Consider the following 19,906-nt stretch of genomic DNA (forward strand, 5'->3'; position numbering starts at 1 on the left):
TGATACCTGAGACCACCACAGCCGCCAAGGAGAGGAGTGGACCTGGCTCAGCAGCCCCTTGCTAGGATTAATTCGCTCAACCAGCCCAGATGTCCCACTTCTGGCTGATACAGAGCTGTGGGATGGACCCTGCCCTAGATGCCAGGAACAAAAGTCACCAAGAGTGCCCCAACCCTCCACGCAGCCCAGGAGAGGGTGTCTGGGAAAGGAGCTCATGCACCAGGGGTCATGTCAGTGACCCAGCTTGAGAGCCCTGGGGTGGGCGCACCCCGCAGCACCCATGCTCCTCTCCCACATCGGGCTGCCTTTGCCAGCACACAGAGAATCCCACCCCCTCGCTCGGCACGCATCTCCCCCCGCTGCTGCCGAGAGAAACATTTAATTTTCCTGCTCGTCATCAGTCACTCCATGTGTCCAGAGCAAAAAATATCAATCCCCAGCATGGAGAAACATGTCCTGACAGCTGCTCCCGCAGGAACGCGGAGAGCGACCCTCTCGGCACACGGCAGAGTGGGATGTCGGAGCCAAAGCATGGCTTGGTGTGGGGGCAGACGCACCTGGAGGACCAAAGCTCAGGGTGACGCTGACACCACCAACCCCCCCCTGCTCCCCGCCTGCTGCTGCAAGCAGCTCCAGTGGAGCGAGCAGCCCAACACCCGGTGACACAGCTCAGGGTCCCCTTCTGAGCAAAACCCCACCTCCATAGCATAAGGCCAGCCTACGTGCAGAGCCCCTTCCCCATCGCCCAGGGCCCGGGTAAGGGACAGGACAGCAGACCAGCAGTGCTGACCCCAGGGACACCCCATGGGGTGGGCCCAAAAGCCACCCAGGCATGCAGGGGAAGGAGTTAATCTCTCAGCCCAAGCTGCTGCTAGAGCAGAGCTCTGCCTGAGGGCACCATCAGCCGCTGAACATTTTTCTTTGTGAAGTAATGCTTTCCAGAAGAGTTTGCTGACTGACTGCATCATGGGTGGATGCTGGGTGGAAAAGCAGGGGGGCATGGGTGTCCCCACCACCGCACCTTGCTGTTCCTACCCCTGCTCATCCCAGCTCCTCAGCTCCGGCCCACAGCGGGGCTGTCTCGGGAACGTCCCTCAGCGGATATTTCCCTTTCCCCCGTCATTGTTGATTTGGGTTTCCATGAGCTAATGCGCAAGACTCAAAGGTCGCTGGTCTGAGGCCAGCCAGGCTTGTCACGCGGCAGGTGAGTCACATCTGACGAACCCGCCTTGGCTGGAGCAGGAGGCATCACTAAAAAGTCCTCTGCTGCCACAACACGAGCGCTGTCTGCCCCAGCCACGCGTCGGCACGGTGCTGCTCACACGAGGAGCTGGTGGAGGTCCTGCCCATGCCAGAGCCATGTGCTGGACATCTCCTACCAGCCCTGCCACTGCCAGCTGAGCTGGTGGCAAGTAAAGTGGTTGAACGTGGGTCTACAACCCATTTTCACCAAGTGACCAGGCAACAAGGATGCTTGTGCAGCCAGCTGCTTTGTGGCCCTTGCGTTGGGCCAGTTGGCAAAATCAAACCCGCTGTCCCCAGGGGGACAGAAGCAGAGGACAGAGCAGCTCGTGACAGGTTCTAGGAGCAGCTCCTGGGACACTGCTCCTGCCAGCAACCCCCCGCTCTCTGCACGGAGGATAACCGCCCAGCCCACCTGCACAGCTCCGTTGGGGGCACAGGGTGGTGACAGAAAAAAATAAACGTGATTTTGGTGTGGCCCAGGGCTGAGCCTGGGTGCAAAACTGCCCTGGGGAAGCAGCCAACCCCTGCCACCACGGGGTCAGTGAAGGCAAAAAGCTGTCGGTACCTGCTGGCTGCTCTGTCGGCCTCCACACCTCTCACGCTGGTGGGAGCCGAGCGGGATGATCTTCTGCACGTCCGTGCCTGCTCCCCCCGCACTGCCTCTGGGGGGGAAACCTGCCAAGCTGCAGTCACCCAGTCTGCCCACTGGGACAGCGTGAGCTGAAGCCAGTGTGCCAAGACAGGTCCCAAAGTGGCTGAGGGCAGCAGCACATCAGCGGCAGTGGCGAGAGCCTCCAGCACCCAGGGGAGGTACAGGGGTGCAGCCTGGCAGGGAAGAGGCAGAGGAACATCCAGTGGGTGCAGCCGGGATGGCAGAGCACACACTTTGGAGAGCCACGCACGGGGATCTAAGAGTTTCACCCTCTAAACTGAAAGCCAGGAGCAGATCAGCGTGTTACAACAGCGCGGCTAGTCAGCACGGCAAGACAGCTCAGGGCAAACCGACAGCGGGCTACGCACACACCTGATGGCCTGTCCCAGACGCTGGGGAGATGGGAGAAGGACGTGCTAGGCACTGAAGAGCTGGTGTAACAAGCCATGGGACCCTCATCTGAGGACAAGGGGGGAAAAGACATGATGTGCCCCATTTAATACAGCCAGGATGACTGTTAACAGCATGCTTCAGTTCCTTGTGAACATGTGGGTGAGGTGGAAGCATCCCAGGCACAGCGTGGGTCCCCGTCCTGGATTAAGTCCCACAGAGAAGACAGAGTCACCCTAGCTAAATCCCCTCAGATTTATCTTATTTCACCGCTCTTCTTGAGGCTGGAGTTTGCCTTACAGGTCAGCTGCTGCCAAGTCTGGCACAACTTCTTCTACTTTCCCTGAACTACAACTCACAATTGTATTTCCCCATCCTCCCTGTGAGCTTGAGATGGTTTAGAGCAAACCCAGCTCTTTCACTAGCAGCTCTGTTTCCCAACAGCACCCATCACCTTCGCACGCTCCTCCCATGGGCAAATATTCCAAGCCCAACCCTACCTACAGCTATTTTTACAGAGTCCTCCCCAAACCTGCCGTACGTTGACATTTCAGCCACTTGTATAGCTAAGCCAGCGCAAACACCTACTGCAATGTGAATCAAGGCCAACAAATGCATTTGATCTGTGTTATCAGAGCTATTAGGCTAGAGCAGCACCAGAATAAATCACTTCATTTGGGTTTGAATCATGCCTGACTACAGCACAGCTACAGCTCGACCCGTCTCTCCTCTTAGCAAGCTCTGCTGTTATAATTTCACCGATTGCCTTCCCTGCTGCAACCCAAGCACCTGCATGAGCTGCAAAGAGCTTAAACAAAATAGGCTTGTAAAAGAGAAAGAAATTACAGCAATTGTGTCTCATCGTCCCCTGCAGATATGTTCCTGCTCACGGCATCCCATCAGCAGCATCGCTTCTCAGCGGCTGCGGGCAATAAGGATCGAAGAAGAAATGGAATTCCCCACGCGCAGCTTGCCACTGGCTGTCCCCACGCACAGTCAGGGGGCTTCTGCGGGGTGAGCACCCTGCGGGGTCCAGTTTTCTGGTTTCCCAGCTCCTCACAGGGGTGCCTGTGCACAAGGTGGCACCACAGGGAGCTGACCCTGCACTGGAAACGTGGCCGTCTCTGTGTCTGCAGCACAGCCCTACAGGGCCCGTCATCGCGGCCATGCAGACCACGCGCCCTCCCACCCCAAGGGCAGCCAGAGGAAATTTAAGGCTGTTGTCCCGCTCTCTTAAGCCTGGCAAATGCCAAGGCCTCATCCTAGCGGCCTTTAACCAAACAGATGCGCAGTGACATTTCAAAAGGCAGCACGACAGAGACGGGTACCAGCGAGGAATCTGGTCCTGCACCCACACGTGCAGAGTCCACATCCCCCCACCGGCAGCGCCTGAGAAACCAGCTGCAGCTTCCCAGCTCGACCACTCCTGCGCAGCTTAACGTGTCCCCTGCCTCCTCCGCACCAGGCACCCCGGCTGCGGGTGCCACCAGCCTCCAGGGACCTTGCACTGAAGAAGCATTGGCAAGCACTGCAAGGGGCACCGCAGAGGAGGCTGTCCTACCCCATCCCAGCAGCCACTGCCCTGTAACACCCATACCCCACAGCCCTCCTCTCCCAACCCTGTATTTTCTCCTGTAGCCCTCTGTACAACCCCCCACCCATCAGGGCACGGCAAGGGCCAGGGGCTCCCAAAGGTCCGGGAAGCCAGAAGGGACACAACAGCTACAGGGCAGAATCTCACCAGCAAGGCACCCAACCCTCTGCTCCCAAGCATAGCAGATCCAGGGATGGTAGAAGTGTTCAGCCAGGAGTCCAGACCATCAGGAAAGTTCCCTGCAATGAGACAGGTCTAAAATCAAGCCAGAAAAATCAAGCTGCAGTTCAGGATCAGTGAGGGCAATCAGGGTGAGACACAGCCTGGTGATCTCCTGGCAGGTCTACAGTAATAAGACAGACTGAGCTGAGAAATCAGTCCATGGGTTAAGGTCTGGATGACCAACACTGGAGACCAACACTCCTCAACACAACTCAGGTAGGCACTGATGGCCCTGGCAGAGCTCAAATGGACCCCCAGGGCGCATGGGCTGGGGCCCCAGGTGAGGCTGGTCAGGGCCATTAAAGCCTATTAGTGCCCTGACACCCTGTGCAGCTCCTGCCCCCCACCCAGCCCCCAGCTGGTAGGGTGCTTTTGGTAGCTTATCTGGCCCTGCTCACCCGTCACTAGGACTGGGTGCTCAGGAGGGGTGCTGGGGTCAGCAGAGGTGGCTGCTGCAGGTCGTTAAGGACTCGTTTTGTGGAGGCTGCTCCAGGGACACCTGGAGGAGCTGGATTCTTTGCAGACCTTTCTCAAGCCAACCATCAAACTGCTGCTGTGGGCTTCATGGCACTGCTCTACAAAAAAGTCTTGTCCGTGCAAAGCAGCAGCGCCTGCTGCAGCAGGGAGCACCAAGGCGGACCCTGCCTGTCCTTAGAACCATAGAATCATAGAATCATTAAGGTTGGAAAGGACCTCTGAGATCGTCGAGTCCAACCGCTAACTGAACTGCCTGGTCCACCTCTAAACCCTGTCCCTAAGCACCACATCCACATGGTTTTTGAACGCTTCCAGGGACTGTGATTGCCCCACTGCCCTGGGCAGGCTGTTCAATGCCTGACCACTCTCTCCAGGAAGAAGTTTTTCCTAATATCCAACCTAACCCTGCCCTGGCGCAGCTTGAGGCCGTTCCCTCTCGTCCCATCGCTTGTTCCTGGGGAGCAGAGACCGACCCCCCCGGCTCCAGCCTCCTTTCAGGCCGTTGCAGAGAGCGATGAGGGCTCCCCTCAGCCTCCTCTTCTCCAGGCTGAGCCCCCCCAGCTCCCCCAGCCGCCCCTCCCCAGCCTTGTGCTCCAGCCCCTGCCCCAGCCTCGCTGCCCTGCTCTGGCCACGCTCCAGCCCCTCCATGGCCGCCTTGGGGTGCGGGGCCCAGCGCTGAGCACAGCATTCGAGGGGCGGCCTCCCCAGTGCCCAGTGCAGGGGACCGGGGACTCTCTGCCCATCCCAGCGTGGCCGAGATGAGCAGGGATGGTCCAGCCCTGCAGGGGCTGATCTACTCTGCATGATTACAGCCTCTGCTGCCTTCTCTTGCAGCAGGAGGGCAGACCTGTTGGCTCCTCTTACACCCCGGTGCAAGCCCCAGTGTATTGGGTTTGCAAGGTTTTGGTAGTGGGGGGGCTACAGGGGTGGCTTCTGTGAGAAGCTGCTAGAAGCTCCCCCCATGTCCGATAGAGCCAATGCCAGCTGGCTCCAAGACGGACCTGCTGCTGGCCAAGGCCGAGCCCATCAGCGATGGTGGTAGCACCTCTGGGATAACATAGTTAAGACGGGGGAAAAAAAACCTGCACGATTGCAGCTGGAGAGAGGAGTGAGAAGATGTGAGAGGAGCAGCCGTGCAGACACCCAGGTCAGTGCAGGAGGAGGGCAGGAGGTGCTCCAGGCGCCGGAGCAGGGATTCCCCTGCAGCCCGTGGTGCAGACCATGGCGAGGCAGGCTGTGCCCTGCAGCCCATGGAGGTCCATGGTGGAGCAGATCTCCACCTGCAGCCTGTGGAGGACCCCACGCCGGAGCAGGGGGATGCCCAAAGGAGGCTGTGACCCCGTGGGAAGCCCACGCTGGAGCAGGCTCCTGGCAGGACCTGTGGTCCCGTAGAGAGAGGAGCCCAGGCTGGAGCAGGTTTGCTGGCAGGACTGGTGACCCCGCGGGGGACCCACGCTGGAGCAGTCTGTTCCTGAAGGACCGCATCCCGTGGAAGGGGCTCACGCTGGAGCAGTTTGTGAGGAACTGCAGCCCTGGGAAGGACTCAGGTGGGAGAAGTTCATGGAGGACTGTTTGCCATGGGAGGGAGCCCAGGCTGGAGCAGGGGAGGAGTGTGAGGAGTCCTCCTGCTGCAGAGGAAGGAGCAGCAGAGACAGCGTGTGATGAACTGACCCCAACCCCATTGCCCGTCCCCCTGCGCCGCTTGGGGGGAGGAGGTAGAGAAATCGGGAGTGAAGTTAAGACCAAGAAGAAGGGAGGGGTGGGGGGAAGGTGTTTTAAGATTTAGTTTTTATTTCTCATTACCCTACTCTGATTTGATTGGCAATAAATTAACCTAATTTCCCCAAGTCGAGTCTGTTTTGCCGGTGACAGTAATTGGTGAATGATCTCTGCCTGCCCTTATCTCCACCCATGAGCCTTTCGTTATATTTTCTCTCCCCTGTCCAGCCGAGGGAGGGGAGTGAGAGAGCGGCTTTGGTGGGCGCCTGGTCAACCCACCACACCCAGCTTGCCCCCAGCCACTCACCATCGTCATCCAGCCCCAGTGCCCCTACAAACAAGCCCCCAAACCGCGGGTGCTGCCAGAGGGCATCGAGTTGCTCCTGATTGCGCTGCCTTGCGTCATCCAGATGCGAAGCAGGCAGGAGGTGTAATTGCAGCTGCTGGGCCCATCCAACCCCCCCAGGCTAAATCCCCCTTGTTTTGTGATGAGGTAAATGCCCGTCTGCTCCCAGTGCCCTGCCATGGTAACGAGCTTTCCTGGAAAGTCTAATTGCCCTTTCTTCCCAGCAGTGCACGAGCGGCAGGTCTGCGGCAGCCTGCACGACCCTTGCTTAGCACAGCACCCGTGACCGAGCTCCACGCTCGGATGTGGAGAGGGTTTTTAGCAGCGGCAATGCCACGAGGGTTGATCACATACATGAGAAAACCCATCCTGTGTTCCCAGGTTCTGGGCTGCATCACCCTCTCAGCAAGACACTGCTGTCACCCGGCGTGTCCCCGGGGACACCCCAAACAGCCAACCCGGAGCTAAGCTTGGGCTGCTGGGGCTCTTTCATCCCATACTTTTAGGGACCAAACCGAGCTGAAAGCAGCCGGCTGCAAACCCAGCACCAGCGCGGTGGAGGCTGACCACCTGCCTGCCCGCCGGGCTCCCTGGGAGCGAGGCTCGGCCCAGGAGAGCTGCGCAGGGCTAGTGGGGGGCCAGGACCAAGCACCCCCAGCCAAACCTCTCCCTGCCTCTTCTCCCGGCACGCCGGGCGCCGCTGCACCATGCCTGTCCCCCTCCAGTTGCGGCTGCATTTCAACAGCAGCGAATTGCTGGTAATGAGCCGTGTCTCTCTACGAGCTGAGAGCCTTCGAGATCCAAGATGCTCTTATACGAAACCAAAATATTATCACTGGCCTTTAAAGGCCAGACTAAGCTTCTGAGGGAAAAAATTCAATTTTCTGTAGATCTAATTTGAAACCATTTTAATGCTCATTAAGATAGAGAGACCCAAGCAAATTGTGCAGGTTGGAAGATAGGGAGGGGAAAAAAGAAGTTATTATTGACATTTTAGTTTAGGTCTTTATTCTACCCAGAGCTCCCCATTTCTGGCCAGCGGCTTTGAGTAATGCTATTGTTAGCACCAGAATTGTAATTCTAATGTCCTTTTTATAACCGGCTTGGAAAAAAAAAATCGTGAAGGCCTTGACTGAATTCAAAGTAATGGAATTTATAGTCATGAAAAGAGATCTGAAGCTGGAGAAGCCTGCAAGCCCCCGCGCTGTCGCTCCCTATCGCAGGGTGGTCACGACGCTCGCCCGCCCTGGGTGCCCCCCTCTGCAGTGCCTTCCCGGGGTGCCCGCTGGCGGGAGGCGAAGGAGGGGACCACGGCGGCCGCCTGGCCCTCCTGCGTCCCAGCTTGGCAGCCCAGCGGAGCCACTCGTCCGTCTGCTGGGTCGCAGCCCCAGGGACAACTGTCCCGAGGGGTAACGCACCCCGCGGCAGCACCCAGCTCCGCGCCTCCAGCCGAGGGTGGGACGGGGACAGGACGGAGCCCAAAGGGGTATTTATTTGCCGCTGTCTGTGAGGGCTCGCGTGGAAACGCAAGATTTGGTAAAGGCGGGGGCGCCCGGCCGGCGGGCGAGGGTGCGGGGCGGCCGGGGGGCAGGCGGGCAGGGGCAGCGCCCCAGCCCCAGCCGTGCTCCCGGGCACCGCCCGCCCCGCAAGAGCCGAGGCTGCTGCCCGCCGGCTCCGCCGCACGCCCCCGGCTCTCTCCCCTCTGCCCGGGGGAAGCAGGGCAAAGCTGTTATTTGTGTCTGGGCCTGCGGAGGGCAGCAAACCCCCAGGAAGCGCCTCCGGACCCCAAGCACCCCCGGCTCCCCAGCCCCGGGCTCTGCCCCCCGCAGGATGCGGCCCGCCCCAGCCGGGAGCCGCAGCGAGGGGCGGCGGTGCATCCCCCCCCCCCGGCACTCTCTCCTCGGGGGGCTCCATCGGGAAAGCCCCGGACACCGCTTACCCGCACCGCAGCTGCCCGCACCCCCAGCACTTCTGGGGTGGATTCCCGCGGGGTCCCGGCCCCGCTCCCCGCCGACGCCGAGCGCCAGGCAATGCTGGGTGCATCTCCTCCCGCCGCTGCCGGCCCCGGGATGGGGACGGGGATGCTGTCCCCCCTCCACGGCCTCGGGCCCCGAGGGCTGGCTCCATCCCAGTGCCTGCTCCACTGGCTGAACCCAACAACCCACCTTCCACAGAAGCAGGCACACCAAATTTAGAAGAAAAGCTCTTGTGGGAACTTGCCGGTGTCCTTGTTTCCCCTGTGCTGCAGGCTCTGTGGGTGGGAATCCCTCCTGCTTTAGGAAAAAAAAATATACGGTTTCTGGCCCATTTTGACCTCAAAAAGTACAAGCAAGAAGATCTGTGTTTTGGCAAAGGATAGCATGAAAGCGTTCAAGCACGCAGCAGCTCCAGCCGCGTGGGGACCGACAGGCAGCGTCCCCAGCAAACGGTGGCCAGGGCTGATCCCAGCTCAGGGAAAACCCCGGGCTGTGGCTTTGGGCGAGTCCCTGGATCTCCCCTGGAGCGTCACGGTCCTCCACTGACGCGGAGGGTCCTCCAGCAGAGGGGAATCACAGGGTGAGACCCCGGAACAGGTACAAAGTGTTTGCCCGTACCACGGTGCTGTGTCCAGCCAAAGACGTTTGCATGTTGGCAATGCGGATTCACATGATTCCCCAAATTTAGGAAGGGCTATACAGCACAGCATGATGAAAGCTGAAGTACTTTAAGCCACTGGTACAGTCAGGGAAACAAACATTAGCCTTCCTGCTCCAGCTTTAGTTCTTGATTTTCCAGCTGCATCCAGCAGTCGCTGCCCCAGTGCTCAAATCACCCATTAAAGACATCATAAAAATGAGAGGAAAACAAGACAGCATTGTGGTTTGGATGAAAAACATTAAACATCCCAAAGAGCAATTTCTGGAAGGAAAGTTTGTCCTTAGGGTGGGGACCGGATTACATTTATTCTTGAACAGCTCAGAGACACCAAGGGCTCCTGGCTGCTTGCGGTCCAGGGCACGGCCACCTCCCCGGCTGCCGCTGCCCTCGCTCCCCGCTCCGCTGGCAGGGCCATGACCCGCAGGAGGGACTCGGGGGTCCTCCATTTCAGCTTGTGACCTGCATTGGATTCAAAGATAAACATAAAACCAGTTTCAAAATCCCCATGACTGCACGGGAGTGGACATGACGTCCCGTCTGTTCATGCTGCTGCTGCCCCTCGCCTACAGGTAACCCCCGCGTTGGTGACTGCAGCTGGGTCGCATCCTGCAGGTCTGTCCCAGGGACCTGACCTGCCTGTTCGAGGTGTCCCTGGGCCCGAGAGCTGTCCCCTGTGCTTGCATCCAGCTCCTCCCCACAGCTGCAGCGTGAAGGGACCCCAAGGGCCTGGCCCTTAGAGATGCTGTTGACACCCCACGGCCCCACCTCCATGAATACAACCTATAACCACCCCGCTTGTAAAGAGACTCCAACCCAAGGAGCTGCCCCGTGTCCCTGCGGTTCAGCAGGGCATCGCCCTTGGGGTGCAGGAGGGGGACGTCCCCAGGCTCCCCTCCCTCACCCAAAGGCGTCCCTGGAGGGGAGGGCTGCCGCTCGCTGTGCCCAGCGCCGGCTTTGCTGACTCAGCAGCGCACGCCCTGTGTAAACGCCCGCCAGCTGCTGCTCCGGCCGCTGTTTGCTCAGGCTGTGTCGCTCTGTTTGCCTTTCGGGGGATCACGATGGAGGGAGATGGCCTTTCGGCCGCCGGCAAATGGGGCAAGGCAGCTCCAGGAACCTGCCCCAAGGATCCTCCAGCATCTCCACTCCTCCAGCCCCTGCCCGGGGCCGGTACAGGCTGCTCAGGCTCATCAAGACCCGAACTGAATCCTCCACGGAGCTCTAGGAGCTACAGAAAAATGCACCCACGGCACCATAACCCAGCTGCCACGCAGCCAGGAAAATTATTTATTATAATTTTCTTGCAACAGAGATATGGAAAAAAGCACCCGCCCTCCCCAGGTGCAAACAGCAGCAGCTGCAGCTTCCATGTAGGGATCTATGTACATCACAGTGTAAAGTCCATCGGAAAAATATTCAATCCAAGTTTTAAAAAAAACCTCCCCACATACAACCTAAAACCAGGAACCAGAAAAAAAGTGGTTGAGAAAATAGGTTGGGGCCCTCTCTCTTACTATAAAATATATATATTTCTAAGGCGACGTTTCACAAAACCAGAAGCGAGGTTCCTAAAGAGTCTGAGCTTGCAGCCAAGGACACCACACGGGCACAAATCCCACGTGAGAAGCTAGTGTAGAAACAAAAACCTCCACCCACCCCATGGCTTCAGTGGTCAGCATAGTCCTTGGTCTCCACCCCGGTCTCGTTGAGCACCGTCGTCCTCATGATGGCCTCGGTGACCGCGTAGGGGTCACAGTTGGCTGCCGGCCGCCGATCCTCGAAGTAGCCGTAGCCGTCTTGGCCAACCTGGCGTGGGATGCGGATGCTGGCGCCTCGGTTGGCCACACCGGCGGAGAACTCAAAGATGTTGGACGTCTCGTGGTGGCCGGTGAGCCGCCGGGAGTTGTCCCTGCCACCCCGCGGGTCATAGACGCAGATGTGGTAGTCATGCCGCTTGCTCAGCTTCTCGATGGCGGCTTCGATGTGTCTGTGGGAGAGGAAAACGGGGTTGGGTTTGTCAGTAGGTCCATTTGGGAGGTGCTCCCATGGCCAGGAAGGCTGTCAGCCCCTCCTTCGGTGCAGGGACGAGGACAGCCCAGGGGATATTCTCATATGACCAGCTGCTTTTAAAATAAAATGAGCTGAGACAGCCCCAGCCCTGCCTGGTGCAGCCACCCAGGTACGGAGACACACATGGGACAAGGAGCTGCCACACGGCCAAGGACACCCCAAACCTCCCGGGTACCTCCTGGGGACCCCCCAGGACTCACTTAAGACCCCCTTCTCTCCGCATCTCCTCGGTGCTGTAGTTGGTGTGACACCCGGCGCCGTTCCAGTTGCCAGTCATTGGTTTGGGGTCCAGAGTAGCCACAACCCCAAAGTCCTCGCAGACGCGGTGGAGGATGAACCGAGCCATCCAGAGGTGATCTCCCATCTCGATGCCTTCGCATGGGCCCACCTGGAATTCCCACTGGAAAGGGCGAATGGATACACCAGTGAGGACGGGCAGGTTCGTGCCTCCCCAGCCATCACATCCCTGCCACCCGCCCCGGCGAGGGCCGCCAGCCTGGGGTACGGCTGAGCTCTACCCCTTGGGAATCAGCAATGAGGACGAGGAGCATCGAGTTAAGCAACAGGACAGCTTTGGCATGCAAAAGAAAAGGGAATAAACTGCTCATGACTAAACAGAGCAAATCAGAGAGGTTTTAATCAAAACGGAGGTAAATAAGCACCACGCCTGCCTTTGAAGCCGCTGGTGGCAGGCAGGATCCCCCAACCCACATCGCAAACAGGGCCCGGGACTAACAAGGAGCCTGTTAGTCCTTCCCGGGGCTGCTCCTCCCCGGCCGCAGCCGGGGTTGCGCCACCCAGGGTGACTAAGCAGGGGGTGACGCATTTACGGCTGCCGGCATGGCCTAGCCGAGACCGAGCCCAAGATGCAGAAAGCAGCCAAGAAGGACCCTGAAAAAGTCAGGGCAAACAGCAGGGTCATTAAAAGTCCTGCCTCAGCCGCACTGCAGATAAGCCCCCTGCTTATCGCTGCCACATCAGCAGCGGGAGAGTCAGCGATTCGCAGGCTACGGGGCCAAATCACCGTCGGTCAGTCTGGCCACCCGCCTAATGCAATCAGGGAGTCCCTCTGGCTAACTCCTAAATAAACCCAAACCCCCCTCAACTGCTCCCCAAGGCCGTGTCCCACCCGCGCGTCCCGGCTCCCGGGGTAGAGGAGCAGGACGCAGACACCCGTCGCTCCACACGCTGCTCCCGCAGCCCATCCCGGCTCACGCCGTCCCCTGCGTCCCTGCTCCGCGGGGGAAGGAAAGCGCAGGGGAGCATCCAGCTCCGCACTGGCTGCCATTTCGCTTGCCTGCCCCAAAAAGCAGGGATTTGCACACCAGGGTGAGGTAGGAGAAAATCAAGCGTGTACATTTTCATCCTAGCAGAGCAACTGCTCCCATCTAGACAAAACCGATGTGGGGAGTCACTGGATTTGGCATCGCAAAGGAGCTGGGCGTTGCTGGGTTATTCCAGGCTCACAATAACTCGTATCCATCACTGGAAACGGGGGCTGTGTGGGGCCATCCACACGTACCTGGGAGGGCATCACCTCTGCATTGGTGCCACAGATCTTCACCCCCGCGTAGAGACATGCTTTGTAGTGGGACTCCACGATATCACGCCCGTACACCTTATCTGCTCCAACCCCGCAGTAATAGGGGCCTGGAAAGGAAAGAGGAGTCACCACCCAAGTAAAGCTTTTGGGAGTAACAACAGCACTGCAGCATAATCCCACCACTCCCAGGTACCAGCCATCACCTGCAGAGGATTTATGGGAATTAAATGGTGTTGCCCTCCACGGTGCATTGAGCCACCGACCCCTGCTCCGGGCCCAGCAGCGTGAGCAGTTCAGCTGTGCAACCTCAGCCTTATCTGGGCAGTTAAACAGGACTTGTCATGCATCAGCTGGGAGGTGGCCAGGAGATAAGGAAGCCCCAGGGCACCTTGCTGACCCTCTGAGCACATCAAGCCTCCGCGATTGTTCTGACAACAGCCGATGGCTCTTCCTCATTCAAGCAGGTCAGACCAAGATCTTCTCCCCGCCTGGGGGAAGGGAGATGGTGAAAGCAGCTGGTCCCCACAAAAGCCTGATTAAGTCAGGCTGGGAAACCCCTGGCCCATTCCCAGGAGGCAGCTGAGGCGCTGGGGCTCGCTCGCGTCTGCAGAAGGGCACAGTGTGCCGGCCCTTTCCCGAACACTCACGGGGAGGAGGCTTTTCCAGCCAAGTTCTCCAGCCCTTGCCAAACAAGTCAGGCAGCTGAGCTGTTTGTGCAACTGGGGTCTGGCAGGAGCGGCACTGCCGGCCGGCTCACGTGAGCCGCGGGGCACCCGGCGCTCCCGGCAAACAGCTCCTAACCTCATCCCGGCTCCTGCCCGGTGTCAGCCGTGATGGAAAAGCTGCACCAGAGGTTGGGGACGGGATGCCTGACGCCAGGCAGCACCCCCCAAGCAGCAGGGTGGGAGCTGAGGGGAGCATTTGGGTTGGGGAAGGGAGGCAGCACTCACCCTGCGGGCCGGGGAAGCCGTTGTCGGGCCAGCCGTAGGGGTGGCCGTTGATGCCCAGCAGCGTGTACTCCTGCTCCATCCCGAACCAGGGGTGGCTGTCCTTAACCAAGTCCATGACTTTCTTGCATGTGTGCCTCAGGTTGGTCTCTGGGAGCAGAGAGGTCCGGGTTAGACCTGCACCGTGGGCAGGCGCCTGCCATGCTCCACTCCATCCCGCTCCAAGGTCAAGACTCCACCACTGCCAAGTGCTTCCCACGGAAGCCTTCAGGCACCCGGCGAGCGGATCCCCCTTCCTGCAACGCGCTCTGCTCACCGGTTTCCTCCTCGCAGAGCTACTCCATCACCACAGCATCAGGCCACATTCCAAGGAGGTTTAATTAGCCTGCTCCCCAAACCACCACCGATGGTCCATGAACATCCTCCTCTTACACACCGAGAGACCAGGAGCCATACCCCAGCCCTGTCCTACAGGCGTCCGGCAGACCTGGGAACAGGGACTATACGTCTCCCGTCACTACTTCACCCCCATCCTCAGCTTACTTATCCTGATCTTTCTCCTGCTCCAGGTTTTTGGTTAGCATCCAGGCTGGCTGGCCCTGCCTTGGCCCTTTGTGGTGGCGGGGGTGCTCAGGGTGACCGGGGCTTTGCCAGGAAGATACAGATATTAGAGAACCACCCTGACATGGGACAACGTGCCAGGCAAGGGGAGTGAGAGTTTGGACCAAAGCAGCAGGGCTGAAAAACTGTTGCAACAGGGACAGGCAGCAAATCCTCCCTTTAAATCACAATAAAAGACCCCAGAGCAGCTACGACATAAAGCCCAGGGCGCAGGGCTGGAGAGGAGCAGTGACGCCTCCCTTGCACTGGTGGGAGAAGGGAGCAAAGCAGTTCCCCCCCGGAGCCCACACAGCCCTTAACACCCACAGGGACCCCCCCGGGAGGAGCGGGAGGGTGCACCCCTCTCCTCTGCGGGGTGTCGCAGGGCTGCGGGCTGAGCGCTCTGCCCAGGAGCTCCAGGGCCAGGGGCTCTCATTACAAATTGCTCCGGCGGAGGAGCTGCTGGGCAGGAATCTCAACCGAGACACTTCCCCTGCGGCCGGCAGGCATGACGCTGTTTGAAGAGGAACCAGCCCTGTCTTTCACCATCGCTGCCCGCAGCCTCTCCTCTCCCAGGCAGATGTGTGCATTACCCCGCAGATGCCGTCTCCCTCCCCCCACGCACCCAGTGGGGACATGGCCCCACTTTACTGGCAAATAACCGGTTATTTGCTGGGAAATAACCCCTCTGGGAGCCCCTCAGCCTGTCCCTGCAAACCAGCTCCCCCTCCTCCGTCTGGGGCTTTATCAGACAGGACAAACAACCGGACTGAGACTTCTGCCGGCAGCGATAAGACCGAGCGCTGGCGTGCTCTGTGGCTGCTTGCAAAAGGTCACGCCGAGCCAGCCCGTGCCGCCCCAGCGCCTTCTCCCTCCTTTTCTGCAGCCACCCATCAACGAGGAGAACGGCCACGAACCCGGCGCATTAAATCCTCCCTGCCGCTTCCAGCTCCGCCGCTGTAACCCCACAGCCCCAGGGGCCGGGCGCACTCGGGCTCAAAAACCGGGTGACGCCTGCGGCGCACTCGAGTTGGCGAGCGCCGCGAGCTCCACATCTCGCTGCTCTTCTCGCCCTGCGCCGCTAAAACAGGTTCCTGCAACCAACCGCCGCCACCAGCACTTGAATTTCAGAGCCTCGGGCCAAGCGCTCGGTGCCGAGCTGCTCCCTGGTGCCAGCGGTCCAGAGCGAGCGGCCCCTTGGAGAGACGGCACCCTAAATAATACGGGGGTGACGCTGGGGAGCCGGGGCCGCGGGCCGGAGGCGCTCACCTGCGGGTTTCCTGTTGTACTTCAGCACTTCGCAGAGCACCAGCTTGTTGGGGTCCAGGCAAAAAGGGTCCCTGAACATGCGGACGGGCACCAGGAACATGTCGCTGTTGGAGCCCTCCGCCTGCGCTGTGCTGGAGCCGTCGAAATTCCACTCGGGGACATCTGCGAGGCAGGAGGGGGACAGAGCGGGGAGTGGATTTGGGAAAAGGTCTCTCTCATACAGATCGTGCCGAGCGCTGGGCAGAGGCTTAGACCCCGGGACGGAGCGCCCAGAGGGCACCGAGTGCCACGGGACGATGGCAGCAAAGGTTTTCTCCCACACCCCCAAAGCCCAGCGGTGCTCCCCGAGCGTCAGTGTGTGCACCCCCCCCAGCACCATCAGGGCACAGGCAGGATCAGCCCCAGCCACTTCACCTCCCTCTGCCAAGCGCCATCCGGATGCCGACACCTCTCCATGCCTGTTTGCCGGGTGGAAAGGGGCGAGGATCTCATCCTCCCCTTCCCACCCAGCGCTAATGACAGAGATTATGGATTAAGCAAACGGCAGCGACGCAGGCCAGGTATTTACTCTGCCGCTTGATACAACCCCACGAGACGACTGCAGCGGGTATCACCGGTGCCACGCAACCGGCGAGAGCGAGTGCCAACTCCCACCGCCCAAAGCACCCCAGAACTTTTCCCAGTGGTGCTCGGGGCCCTCCACCACGCTGACCATCGTCCAGAGCAGCGTTACCTTCGATGCTCTTGGGCTCCTTCTCGAGGGTCCTGCTCTTGCAGCGCACGCCCTCGCCGCTGCCGTCGATCCAGACGTAGGTGACCTGCACCAACCCATCCTGGGGCAGCCTCATGTACTGCTCCCGCACCAGCTTGTTCAGCCTGGAGCTGTGCGACACCGACATGGCGACGGCCCTGCGAGAGCGCGCAGGTGAGCGCGGCATCACCCTCTGCCCATTTCCTCCCCAGTTAATTTTAAAAAGCAACACACACCCCGCCGCAAAATAAGCCACAACCAACCTCCCGCCCCCAACCAGCCCCCGCGGGTGCTCGGCGCTGCACAGGCAGCCCCGCCCCGGCTGCCCCCTCCCCACCGCCGAGCGTCCCCCCGCGGGATTCGAACCCGCGGCCCCGCCGCTCACCGGCCCCAGCGCTGCCCGCGGCCGCGCCCGCCGCGCTTTATAGGCGCCCGCGGCCGCCCCGCGCGGGAGGCGGAGCGGGGGCGGCTCCGCCCCGGGCCCCGGCCCCCGCCCCGAGGGCTCCTGCTTACAGGCGTTCGGGGGGATTCCTATTTCGTATTTAAACGTTACTTATTAAAAACAATAAATATCATATTGTTAAAACATCACTTTATTAATAAATAACAAGTCACTGGCTAAATAACATGTTATTTATTAAAAAATAGCAAGTATTACTCATTGAAAATATTATTTACCACCTCCGGCCCCCTTGCCGCACGTGTCCTCCCTCCGGGCACTTTGGTTTTGTAGGGTTGCTCCCCTAGATGCGAGCGGGCGTTTCGCCCCCAGCCCCGCTCCGGGGCGTGGGGTGCGGAGCCGGTGCGGCCGGCGTGGCGCGCTCCCCCGCGCACCCCAGAAGCCTCGCTGGGCCCGTGCCCTGCGGAGGTGCGATGCCGCAATACAGATCGAGGTGCCTGGCTGGCCCTGGGGACGCAGGCAACCAGATCCCTGGGGACAGGGATAACTGGATCCCTGGGACCCCTAAAACCAGCCCTGGCCCCCCCGTCCCACCCTGGACACCCCAGGGACGACTGCAGCCCCCCGCGGCTGCAGGGCAGCGGCTGCCTCCCGGGCGTCCGTGCTTTGAAGGACCGCGAGGCTGAGGGCTGCAGGGAGAGCTACCGGGAAAACACTGAAATCACCCACTTCAGCCCCTCGCGGCCATAAACTGTTGAGCTAAAGAACAATTTTTCACATTTTTAAGCACCAGAGCGTAGTTAAGTGCCTTTAAAACCCAAAACTATCCACGCGCAGCAACGGTTCAAATTTGATTTACAGTCAGCTAAAACACCTAAGCCAGGAGGTGTGAATTTGAGTAGATTATTTCACTACAGCAGCAATTTCCAGCTATCGAGCCGAACCCAAATCTCAATTAGATTAATTAAACGGGCCGCTGCCTTTCCAGTTTTCCACAGATACGGCATCACGGGGTTCATATTTGTTAGAGCAGACAGCTCCAAAACGTGCCCGCGCCCAGGCGGGCGCGAAGGCAGATGCAGGGCAAACAGCCCGCGCCGCGCCTGCCGGGCGTTAGCTCAAAGATATTTTTTTTCTGAGAGGAGGGTAGGATTTCAAATAAACCCCCAGCAAACCCAGCCGGGTGAGCGCACCACGACTCTCCAGCCTCCGTTTTTAAGCAGTTTTTCAATGTTACAAGAGGAGAAAAGGCTTTAAAAAGCACGACCGGGCTCCAAAGCAGGTTGGGGTTTTGCTAATTCCCCTGCTCTTTGAGGCAGACTCATGCTTGCCGCTGCCTGATTCACCCCCAGGAATGTTTTTCTGCGAAACAGTAAAACATCTGCACTGGGGCAGCTAAAAAAACCCCTTCATGGCTGATGCCCTCCCCCCGGACACCTCCTCGCCGGGCACAGACCCACAAAATGTCCCCCCATCACGCCTCCTCGCCAGGCACCGACCCCAAACCCCCAGCTCTGTTTTGCTTCTGAAGGTGTTTTGATCCCGCAGGCGGATAAACAACCGGGAAGAAACCCGAAAGCATCTGCGGTTGCACAAGAACCAGGAAATGAGATTGGCAGAGAGAGAGAAGCAAAACTTAATTAGCAAATTTGAGTCCCCGGGTGGTGACATCAGTGGCAGCGGGCTGTGGGCAGGCCAGACGTCACCCGCCCCATCGCCCGCGGGCACTGCCCCGAGCAGGGCCCGTGCGAAGGAGGTTGGCACCCAGGGACGTGCCCGAGGCTCCCCAGAGCCGCGGTGGCAGAGCCGTGCGGGTCTCCTCTGTGTCACCCGTGTCCTTGATGCTGCCCGGGTGACGTGCAGGGTCTCCCGTAGCTGAAACTGGGGTGCAGCTCGAAAGCAGCCACCTCTCTCGCCGTGGTATTTTAGGGACACATCCACAAATATGGTTGCAAAGCTCACATTTCCTCATTCCTATTTGGAAATCGTCCCAAGTGGGGCAGCAGCGCAGGTGGAAACGTCCCCCTGGGCGTGCAAGCCAGCGGCAGCGTTCCCCAGGGGCGTTGCAACACGCAGCCAAGCCAGCACGAGCGATGGACACGTCAGCGGCTCTGCCGGGTCGCTTGGCCCCGTGCAGCCGTCTCAGGGAGCTGGATCCTGTGGCACTGGCGAAGTAGGGGCTGATGCTGAGCTTTCACAAAAAGCACAAGGACGGAGATGGAGCTTCATCCCTTGGGAAGCACCGCAAACCCAAGCCGGGGAGACGTGAGCCACCTCTCCGGAGCCTGATGCGTTGCGTCCTTCACGGCAGACAGCAGGACCAGCAACGCTGTTTTCATGTGAGATGCCAGGGTTTGGCCAAGACCCCGCACCTCCCCGCGTCAGCTGGGTACGGGAGAGCCTCATTTTATTCCCAATGAAAGCCCTGGCTTCCCCCTGGATGTGCCCAGCTGTGCAGAAACACCCCAAAGCACGAGTGGGCTCAAAATCACGGAGAAACGAAACAAAATTCAGGCTGTGCTAACGCTCACTAGTAATCTGGTTTGGGGAGCAGAGCTCCTTGTTGAACGGCTGGACCCACTGAGCACCAAAATCCCCAAACGGGGAAGACAGAATAAACACGGATAATGCAAACACCCCGTGTTTGCGGCTGTTTGGGGGCACCGGGGACAACGCCAGCCTGCGGGCACGTGGCCAGGGTCCCATCCCTGCCCAAACATGAGGCAGCTCACCAAATATATGATGGATGCCGAATCATTTCACGTCAAAAGGGGTTTTAGTAAGCAGGAAAAAGTATTTCTGCCATGTAGCGTTGGGCACCTGCTTATTCAGTTTTTCTATCAACCTTGGGATCAAATCTTGCCTCACCACAGTCTATTCTGGCCATTTCTACAGCATCAACTCTACGTTACACTGATAACACCAAACACGATTCACACCTGCATCCTCGAGCCTCTTGAAGAGGCGTTTATCCCCCAAGGCAGCCCCAGCCAACGCGCCCCGCGCCCCGCGGGTTCCTGCCCGCTCCCCTCTGCGCCAGGTACAGT

General features: G+C 59.4%; 1 protein-coding gene across 5 annotated transcripts in view; it reads right to left on the bottom strand.

The window, feature by feature from the left end:
• The window catches only part of LOC309597814 (glutamine synthetase), a 41,194-nt gene extending 24,511 nt beyond the window's left edge, over positions 1–16,683 (bottom strand). The window contains exons 1-7 of one of the 5 annotated variants that reach the window (XM_082327675.1): positions 16,442–16,683; positions 15,709–15,870; positions 13,843–13,989; positions 12,872–12,999; positions 11,550–11,749; positions 10,936–11,266; positions 8,857–8,915 (exon numbers count right to left, since the gene is read on the bottom strand). In XM_082327675.1, coding sequence (XP_082183801.1) covers positions 10,945–11,266; positions 11,550–11,749; positions 12,872–12,999; positions 13,843–13,989; positions 15,709–15,870; positions 16,442–16,646 — 1,164 coding nt within the window. In that variant the 5' untranslated portion in view covers positions 16,647–16,683 and the 3' untranslated portion in view covers positions 8,857–8,915; positions 10,936–10,944. Of the gene's footprint in view, positions 1–8,856; positions 8,919–9,386; positions 9,742–10,527; positions 11,267–11,549; positions 11,750–12,871; positions 13,000–13,842; positions 13,990–15,708; positions 15,871–16,441 lie in introns of those variants that run through there. The other 4 variants (XM_082327674.1, XM_082327676.1, XM_082327677.1 and 1 more) reach the window with 4 other exon arrangements.
• Between the last annotated feature and the right edge of the window lie 3,223 nt (positions 16,684–19,906).

This window comes from Platalea leucorodia, assembly GCF_965183815.1.
Source record: "Platalea leucorodia genome assembly, chromosome: 15".
Taxonomy (NCBI): domain Eukaryota; kingdom Metazoa; phylum Chordata; class Aves; order Pelecaniformes; family Threskiornithidae; genus Platalea; species Platalea leucorodia.